The sequence below is a fragment of the Lactuca sativa genome, chromosome 2 (genome assembly GCF_002870075.4).
Source record: "Lactuca sativa cultivar Salinas chromosome 2, Lsat_Salinas_v11, whole genome shotgun sequence".
NCBI lineage: Eukaryota > Viridiplantae > Streptophyta > Magnoliopsida > Asterales > Asteraceae > Lactuca > Lactuca sativa.
In genome coordinates, this window is record NC_056624.2 from 78,702,684 (window position 1) to 78,713,693 (window position 11,010).

Here is an 11,010-nt window from a genome sequence, read left to right on the forward strand (position 1 = left end):
TCATGGATGAATCATGAGATGTTTACAAGACTAGGAAGGATTTCAAGAAGGATGGAACAACCACTTACCACTTTTGAAGATTAGAAGGAGTGTTCTTGATGATAGTTGAGAGAGAAACTGGATTCTTGACTTGAAGATGGAAGAAGTGAGGGAAAAATGAAGGATATCATATATATAGGAGGAGTTCACGACCACCTTGAGTGTACGGTTGTATACCCATGTGTACAGCCATATATTCCTTTTTAAGGAGTTTTTGGCTTGAATACAACACTATGAACTTAAGATAACTCATCCCTAAAACCAAACCTTAAATGTACTAGGCTTAGAACACTCAAACAGACTCTAAACAATGCTAAAAGATAGTACAAACGAGTCTAAGTTTGATTGAATTGAATGGCTGTACAAGATAGAAATTTCGGGTTGTCAATGAGTCGACTAAACATGTCTCGCCATCTCTTCCTTGATTCTTGGGTCGACACTTGTTCTTCAGCAGATTTCCAGCGGGAGGTTTCTGTCTTTTGGTGAGTACCTTTTTGACGCAATTGGGTTTCCTGACTTCCTTCTCATTGAGCATCACACTTGTTGGCTGGCTTATTCGCCATTATCGTGGCTGATCCATCACTTGTGCTGAATTTGATGATGCCGTGGATGGTAGATGGAATTGCTCGCAACTGGAAAAGCGCGGGGAGTCCTAAGAGAATGTTGTGTTCAGCCGGGCAGTTGACAACCGAGAAATCGAGCACCCTTGTTATCTCCTTTTCCCTGTCATGTCTAACCAAAGCGAACAGGAGTCTGACTGTTCCCGTTTGCCAAATGTGGTGACTAGTGAAACCGACTAGCAGGCCCTGGCACAGAGGTTGGAGATACTCTATCCATTCAATGGGCAGTTGGCTAAGGCAATGCTTGTAGATCACGTTGACTCGACTTCCATAGTCAATGTAAAGTTGTTCAATACGGTGTCGACTAACGAAACTGGTGATGTGCAATGGATCGTTGGGATCCCAATGCTTTGGTCTTGGGTCATTCATCGAGAATGCTATGTTGAGGATGTTTTGGTGGTATGGCCTTGCATCGGGATATCGGCTTTGGCGGTTGGTGCATGGGCAAGGCCCGGTGATGCTGAGTATCTCCACCCTTTTTTCTCGGTCTCTTCCTCCATCATTTTGATTTTTGAGCTGATGTTTATCCTCGCCGAATTTTTCCCTGAGGTATCTTTCTTTATCAACAATGTTTCCTACTGGTTGTTTTTCATCAATCTCTCTTTTTAGCACTGTACACTCGTTTGTATCATGAGTTTTTCTTTTATGGTACTCACAAAACTTGGGCTTGTCTTTGTTTTCCTTGGTTGGGGCTTTATTGATCACGTGAATGTCGGTATGACCGCTTTTGCTATCATCCATGTAGAACGGTCTGTACTGTCTAGACATGTGCCGGGGGTGAAGATTGTGCTATTGCTGGTCGCTATCTTGTCTTCCATGTTGAGCCGAGGTTGGCCGTGACACCGCCTCCTCCTACTTTGCATATGCATTGACTATAGCTTTGATATTGGCCTCTTTTCTCTCTTCCCCTTTGACTTTCCTAAGGTATTTTTCATCATGGAACTTGAGTTCATCTGGGAATCGAGGAACGGTTCCCTGCATCTTCTTCGATAGGGGCCCTAGAAGTAAACCTTGGGTGAAAGCACCTGTTACCAGGAACTCTTCATGTCCTAGAACATTTAATGTCACCAGCGTGAACCGTTCGTAATATTCAGCGATTGATTCCCCTTCTTTTTGCTTGCATGGCATTATAGAGTTAGCGCCCCTACCTTTCCTCAATTACATGAAATTGTTGAGGAAAAGGTATTTCAGGTGCTCAAAGCTAGAGATGCTTCTTGGCCTCAGAGATTTGAACCACTTGCCAGCGTTGCCAGTGAAGATCCCCTCCTTGACTCAACCAAAAATTACAGGGGTCTACTCCAAAATACCGTGGGTAATCTCCAACGAGATGAACTCCCTCATCTACTTGCTAATCGACTCAGCACTCGCACCCGAGTAGAAACCTAAACCAGAACCCGAACCTGAGTCACCTCCCGGAGTGCTCATCTCCATACTAAAAGACCACAAAACCACTGGTCAAAACATACTCAAGGCTTCTCCTCCCCGAAGCTTCTCAAATTCTCCAAGACTTTCACTGATTTGAGTATGGATCCTGTGCTTTTAGTAGTACGAGCCCAATACTACCTTCCACACCTATCCATTCTTTCCTTAGAAATCCTCTCGAATCCTCCAAGTCACTTCCCCAAAATGATGCACCCAAGTCTTACTAAACCTCACTACTAACACACTGAAGCATATCCCAAATGTTCCTAGGTTCCCAAACTCACCCAGTCCTCAGCGGCTGAAAGATTCCCGCTAATGTCAACTAGCTACCTCATGAATATATCCACATGTAGCAGAGATCAGATAATCCTTCAAGTAAAGCACTCATCCCTAGAATGGTTAGACTCAGATTAGAGCTGAGTAATAGGGCCAAGTCAATCACTCTGAGATTATCTATCACACCTTCAAACCTGAACGGCAGAAACGTTCGGGGGCGGAGGACTTCATGCTCAGAATCATAACAATAGTGAAGAAAGTAAACACAACCATCATAAATATAAATTTAAAAAATTACATCGTTGCAAAAAAAATGTTTCCAAATAAATTACATATGATGTCAAAATAGTTCAAAAGAAATCTGTGCCTTAGCGTCTTGCCTTCAAAAATCTTGTGATTACCTGTATTACTGAATACTTGAGAATACAAGTTGTTTTTGAAAAAGTATCAACATTAAAGCTGGTGAGTTCATAAGCAATTTATGAATGAAAAATGGATGTTGTTCCTTAAAGTTTGTTACAAGTTCGTTTCCAGAAAATCCAATATTTTGTAAAAGGTTTGTTGTAGTCTTAACTGAACCAAGACTTAGTATATGTAAGTAAATCGTCATATTTATGTGTGGTCTTATATTTAAATAAAACTCCTTTTTGTGAAATCCTTAAATTCCCATGAACTGTGTGTTTTGTTAATTCCCCATGTGAGTTGTTATAACCATGCTAAGACTCGAAAACCTCGTACTCGACGTTCTTCAGGCGTCGGAATGTTATGACACTTGTCACCCTAGACCTGTCGGTCTAGCTGTTGCATGCAACTTAGGTGTGGGTTTGTCAGACCCAAAATAGATCTATACACAACTATCACGCTCTCCCTACAAGAGATTTTGGTTATAACTACAAGACTTTTCTGTTGTACTTAAGAGTACCCTGAAGGTGAATGTCTCACAAATTATTCATTAACAAGTTAACATAGTTTGTAATGAAATACCTGTTTTGTAAATCGATTGTATTAATGTTTCTTTGTTAAACGAGGTGTTCAAAACTTTACCTATTATAGTTTATCATGAGTGTTTTATGTTTTAATGAAAACTTGTTATGTATGACTTTTTATTTCAATAAAAATGACATTGAAAATACTAAGTGTAAATCTTACACACCTTGCTCAGCACGTTACAAGGTGTGAATAACTCTTAAACTTGTTTTGACAGTTTTACCCTTAACTGTCACTATTTTAGAATATTTATAGAAAAATCATCGTAATTCAAAAACTGAATCCGTAACCTCTGAGAGTTTGGAAAAAGAGTCTACTGTGTTCATAATGTTTCCTATAATTTTTGGTGGTCTCAAACCAGTGTGAAAATGTTCATCTTCACAACCTGGTCCGATTTTGTTGCTGCTTTGATAGGCAGGTTTTTAAAAATCACCATATATTGTAGAAAAATCGTATGGAGATGTGCAAGTAGTCATTTTAAAGGTATAAACCTGAACCACTTTCATATTGTACAGTTTTGAATATATTAAGTTTAATTTGGGTAAAACAGTTCGTGAACAGGTCACAACTTTTCTGTTGTAAGCTGTCAAGTTAAGTTTTGAATATGTTTTGGTGTTTTAACTTTTATGCCCCCCCTCTGAAAACGAAAGAAAACTGGAAAATTTAGGGGTATGAACTCACCTTCAGTGATTTCTTGAAGATTGGAAGGTTGAAGACGAGGAGTATCAAGTCAAGAACACTTGATGAACACGCGAAATTTTGGATGATCCTAAGAACGATTTTTGGTGTTAAAATGTGTGTAGATGATTCAAGGATGTTATGAAAACATGGAATAACACTTGAGTTTAGATGAAATACATACCAAAAAGTGAAGTAATAGCTTAAGAACTCCTTCAAAAAGTGGCTGGAAGTAGAGAGAAAAAGAAGCTTTCTTGAGGGGTAAGAGAAGTGTAAGTGTTTGATGGTGAAGGAAATGATCAAGGCAAACCAAGAAATCCTTCAAGGATTTCTTTGTGTAGGAGGTTGCTGGAGCAAATGCAAGATTGATAGGATGTTTGCCTTGGTTTGTGTGATGTGGATATGGTTGGCTAATGAGGAGGTGACACATGGAAGGCAAGTGGGCACACATGACCCACTTGATATTCTAAGCTATTTTCTTTTTTGTAAAATAATGATTTATAATTAATAAATCCTTGAGATATGAATAAAATATGAGTTTAGGGAGTTTAAAATGATAAAAATATGAATTTGGTGAAAAATCCCCGCAATGCAAGATTCGTGAACCCCGTTATGCATCGTTTATGATTATTTGAAGTCCCCAAAAGGGTCCATAGTCTTGTTTTGATGCGTTTAACTCCCTTCTTAGGGTTTCACATTGATAAACACATAGATTCACCAAGACAGTTGTATTCTTGACATATAATTGCACATTTTTATACATAGAATAACTCTTATCATAGAAGTACTAGTTAAGTTTGACCGGTTTGACTTGAATTTGAAGGTTGTCGCATTATCCATCTTGTGCCACATGTGACTTAGCATATTCACTTAGTAGCTAGCTCACATTGCTAAGAGTCCCACAAAGCACAAAGCAAGTAACATTCAGACAACGGAAAAATCTAACCAACATACTACAATCTAACCAGTCTATTCTCTTATCAGGAATCTATAGTGGCATGAGATTCTAAGACTCATGGAATCAAGAATTTCCTAAACATGCCATCCTATCACTGACTGATTAGTACTAGCATGCAGGTCTACAAGCACATACAGTAGGCACATAAGGCATCCTTTCTAGATCCTTATCCCTAATCAAGCATGCATTTCACGTATTCTCAATTCATAACATAACATAACATAACATAACATAACATAACATAACATAACATAACATAACATGTATAGGTATCTTGGGGAAAACTTACTTGAGCTCGGCTGATTTCATACATCACATTACTTGTTCTTTATCAAAAACTCTTTATTTTAAATTTTAGAAAAAATATTTTCTTGTAAAAATCTTTCAAACCCTCGATTTGAGTCCAGACACCCCCGAAGGTGTGTCCGGATCCCTCAAACCAAGGCTTTGATACCAACTTGTAACATCCAAAAATTCAAGACCAAAAATTTCATTTTTAATTAAGTTATTATAAAGCCAATCATATAAAATAAACATATGTAGTGTCATCCCATATCAAAACTAGTATGTCAATAATCAAAACATGTTAGAATGAAACAATATCAGAGTATAATCCTAAAGATCTCATGTGCATAAAACATAGTGTGAAGCGCTACGATCGAGCTGGCTCCTTTCCTTTGAAAACAAAGTACCTGAAACCAAAACTGTAAATCGTAAGCACAAAGATTAGTGAGTTCCCCCATCATACCACATACCATAGAATAAACATACTGCCAGGCATATCTGGGTGCCCGACCTACCCTACTGAGCATATCTGGGTGCTCAACCTACCCTTATCAGGCATATCGGGGTGCCCGACCTACCCCTGTCAAGCATATATGGGTGCTCGACCTACCTTGCCAGGCATATCTAGGTTCCCGACCGACCCTCCGGTTTATTTCAACCAGTTACGGGGACTATTTCACCCCTACCACTACCACATAATAACATAGCATAACATACTGTCAGGCATATCTAGGTGCCCGACCTACCCTATCTCAACCGGGTTCGGGGACTAGTCCCCTTCCTACCACTATCACATAATATCATAGCATACTAGCACAAATAGCATAATAGATAGTAACATACCAGACAATTATCACAAAGACAATTGTGACATCTCTATTTTTCACGGCCAGAAAAGACCGATTTGTTTATGCTTGTTTTAAAATCAGAGTAATCTTTTAAAGAAAATAGTTGCAGAATTTGTTCCCAAAATATGATAAAGATTTATCAAAGCATTTCAATGTATTTTCATTATATAACAAAATCTTGGGATGTCATGTTCCGATACAGACACATAAACATAAATAGAACTTACATTATTTACACTAAAGATTTTACATTTCCTTTAGTCTCTCCGTGAAATATATCTTCGTATCGATACCTGTGATGCAAAGGAAACTGAGTGGGTCAGGCTTGGGAGCCTGGTGAGCATATAGGGTTTTCATCCCACAATGTTATATAATATAAATATATATAGAACATCCAAAATTATATAATTTCACCATATAAAAGCAACTCTTATCCCACCCTATCGATCCTCACAACGCCACGATCTAAACTCTCGTATCTAAACTTTTCCTCTTTATCTGATCCCTACTCACGAATCTAAACTAATATCTCCACCTGATCCATACTCTCGGACCTAAAACTAACCTCTTGGTCTAATCCATACTCCCGGATCTAAACTAATCTCTTGGTCTGGTCCATACTCCCGAATCTAAAACTATGCCCATTCCTTACTCCCAGACTAGGGACAATTAACTATGTCTTTATCCATACTCCCAGATTAATAACAAGTTTACCTATTGGTCTGATCCATACTACCGGATCTAAAACTGTACCCAATTCATACTCCCAGACTAGGGACAATTTACTATACCTAAATCCTGTTCTGATCCATACTCCTGGATTTAAACTGTGCCCAATCCATACTCCCGGACTAGGGACAATTTACTATGTCTTAATCCATACTCCTAGATTAATAACAAGTTTATCTCTTTTCCTATTCCATATTCTCGGATCTAAATCCAATCTCTTGATCTAATCCATACTCACGGATCTAAAACTAACCTCTTGATCTGATCCATACTCACGGATCTCATCTACCCATGTCCTACCTAACATATTCGTAGATACAAAATATATATACAGTTTAACTCATTAAAGCCTATACAGTTCATCCATTCCATACTCATCTCAAATAAACAAACAATATATAAACACATAGCACATATTTCATAACAAATACTTAATATTTATGTGTTAGAAGAAAGTGATCACACACTCACACATATAAACATCTTTATATTATACACATAGCACGTATTTCATAGCAAATACTTAATATTTATGCGTTAGAAAAAAGTGGCCACACACTCACACATATAAACATCTTTATATTATACACATAGCACGTATTTCATAGCAAATACTTAATATTTATGTGTTAGAAGAAAGTGACCACACACTCACTTGATTAGAAGATGATCGGACAGCACTATGACTCTTCAAGTAGATATTCTTCGGTGAAACCGCGATCACTTCACACACCGGGTTTCTCGCGGGCAGAGCTTCGGCTCGAAAACTCTTTTCTTTTCGGGATCTTCGGACTTCGGGACTTGCTTCGGGTCTTGGGGTGATACCGGGGCTTCGTGGGATTAAAATTGCACGTAAAACGATGTAATATGGGAGAGAGATGAGAGAATGAGCAACCAAACTCGGCTGACCCTTCAAATATATTTATGGGTCAAAATTTGCCCTTTCCACGTCGTGGCACCTTTTTCCACGTCGTGGGCCTGGTCGTCACCGCATGCGTCATCGCAAGTTGCATCTGGGGGACTCCCGGAGGTGTCAGAAGACCTGCCACGTCGTGGTACTGCTTGTCATGTCGTGGTCTCTGACAGTTTCGGGGTTTCGCGCCCCGAACTTCAGAAATTCATAACTTTCGCATACGAACTCCGTTTTCGACGTTCTTTATATCGAAGCGTAGGTGAGATTATGCTCTACAACTCTCATTTAGACTCGATTGGCTAATTTTGACTTTATTTTTAATATATTATAATTATATTACTTATATATTATCTTTAGTAGGCCGGGACAGGAAAACTCCGTTCGAAATTCATAAATCCTTCATCTGAACTCCGTTTTCGTCTGTCTTTTTATCGTTTGACTACTATCGAAGAAATCTTCGACTCTCATTTAGATCACTAAGGATAGATATCTATCTACCTTAAATTCACTATTTATGTCGTGCTGGGTCACGCCGGTTCTGTCGAGAAACTTCGACAGGTCATAACTTCTTCGTTATAACTCGGATTTTGGCGTTCTTTGTATGCACGGAAACCTTGTGACATATACTACAACTTGGTTAAGATTAATCTTTGTAAATAATATTCCATAAAAAAGTAATTTTTGATGCTTATCGTCTCTAAATTGACTAGCCCAGATCTACGGGCGTTACAACAATCATCTATACTATAATCAACTACTAGTGGGCCGACGGTGGTACCTTCGACTGACTCCTACTAGAAGGTAACTCACCTCATAGTGGTCCGACATTCCTACTGGAAGGTAACTCACCTCAAGGTATCAATATCAAAATATCTCCCAATTAGCAATTAGGTCTGAAAACATGATCCAAAACCCTAACTTGGGCTGAAATGACCGCTTCACCCCCAACCCATCGAGGTCCATACTATATAATCCATGAAAGCCCATTAATGGCCCAATTTTCCAAATTAGGCCCAAACCCTTACATGGGACTACCCTCTAGAATCCATTTCGTACTTCATAACCCTCCAAGGGTCAACCTTGGTCATAGTCAACGTCAAAGTCAACATTCTGGTCAAAGTCAACATCCTGGTCAAAGTTAATATCTTGGTCAAATTCAACATCCTGGTTGACTCAACTCGCCGAGTTGGTCTATCAACTTGTCGAGTTCCATGAATCAGAATCCCTGAATCACGATCCAACTCGTCGAGTCACCCCCCGACTCGTCGAGTTCCCTGGCTATTCATGGTTGTGATAAAGCGAGTCAACTCGTCGAGTCCCTTCACAGACTCGTTGTGACAACGCGATATTTCGAATCAATGTAATGATCTAAAAAGTCAGGAATTGTAATCTCTTTTGATATAACAAAATTAGCATCAAAATTATATTGTTCAAAAGTTTCTATTGGGTTGGCTAAAATGATAGTATCGTGTCAAGATTTTCAGAAATATAAAGAACCCTAAAATCTGAGTTATAACGAAGAAGTTATGACCAATCAAAAATTCGTGTCAAAACCGGTAAAACACTGAAAAACGTAAAAAGTGAAATTTCAAAATACTTTTTAGCCTTAGGTATCTAAACGAAAATCGAAGATTATACTAAACTGTGAACGTGCATAAAAAGAACGTCAAAATCCGACTTTATATGAGGAAGTTATGATTTTTCTAAGTTTCAGGATAGTAGTAGATAGCTAAAAACTCGAAATAAAGATCGAGGGATTTTTGGCCGAAACAACCTAAATGAGAATCGAAGATCTCAACAATGGTAGCGCAACGGTAAAAAGTCTGATGAAAACGGACGTCCGATGTAGAAGTTATGGCTTTATAATGGAGTTTTAGTGTCTTGGCCTATTAAAAATAATTAATTAAAAATAAAATCAAAATTATCCGACGAAATCTAAACGAGAGTTGTAGAGCATATTCTCACCTATGTGTGCATATATAGAACGTCGAATACGGAGATCGTACGTGGATGTTACGGATTTTACAAGTTCAAGACACAAAATCCGAGGCTGTCAGGCTAGCCACGACATGGCACAGTTGGCCACGACGGGGGGACCCTGACTGATGGGTTTTTAGGCTTACCAGCAGACGTCTCGTCCATGGAAGAGGATAATATCGACTCCATGACTTGGGCAAGCCTTTTGCCACGACGTGGGACCCAAAAATTGGGCTATAAATAGAGCTCAATGGGTTACAAGTTTCATTGCTCAATTCTCTTCTTTCTCGTGCCGAAGCTCTGCGTTTAAACCCCCGAAGCCATCCCGAAGCCCCGATCTTCACATCCAAGTTCCTAAGGAAGGTTTTACACTTATGAGATTCCCGAGATTGCCGAAAATCCCGAGAAATCAACATTTTCAAGTCGAAGTTCTGCTCTGTTTTCGTCTCACCTTCTTCAATCTATCAAGTGAGTTCATACCCCTACATCTATATTTTCAAATACTTTGTAAATGCTTTTATAAACTTTTAGGGGGGGATACAAGTAAACATATGATTATCCTCATGTGAAAAACATAAATCTTTTGCTATCCTCTTTGTTATTTAATCAATCATATGTGATTTATAACTGTGTTTCAAACAATAGGATTTCATATACCTCAAACTGTGTTATCAAACAAACTACTTTTAAATCGTTTTATAAATTGACATCAAGTCATCAATATTTATTATTAAACTCTTCAAAAGGTTTTACAAAACTTCCTTTTTAACTTATATATCGTCAAATGCATGCCTATATATGTATAGTTTTGTAAGTATTGTTTAAAGGACTTGGAACTGCTAACCCACTTTATGTCCTTTTTCTTGTTTGAATGTGTACTTAGGGTAATCGGTTAGTTGCCGAAGGTCGTCTAAACATTAGTTATATATTATCCATACATATGTAGATATAAAAGTACGATTCAATCATTCAAATACTACAAAGAAGAATACTAACAGAAATTACTATTAAGCTATTATAGGTATAGTTTAGGAAAATACTATCATAAACAAATATTAGACAGAGAATACTATAACAGAGAATACTACAACAGCGAATACGATCATATACAAGTACACACAGATAATACTATCATATACAAGTACATACTAAGATACTATAATGGAAAGAACATACTAAGATACTATAACAGAAAGAACATACTAAGATGCTATAGCATGGAACAACTACAGGATCTAACTATACCAATGATCACTAACGCATTGTTCTAAACAAAAG

The 11,010-nt window shown here is 38.1% G+C and overlaps 1 protein-coding gene across 1 annotated transcript; it reads right to left on the reverse strand.

Moving 5' to 3' along the window:
- Nucleotides 1–563: 563 nt before the first annotated feature.
- On the reverse strand, nucleotides 564–1,400 carry LOC111900908 (uncharacterized). The gene has a single exon (XM_023896779.1). It carries the CDS (start codon nucleotides 1,398–1,400, stop codon nucleotides 564–566), a length of 837 nt encoding a protein of 278 aa, XP_023752547.1.
- Between the last annotated feature and the right edge of the window lie 9,610 nt (nucleotides 1,401–11,010).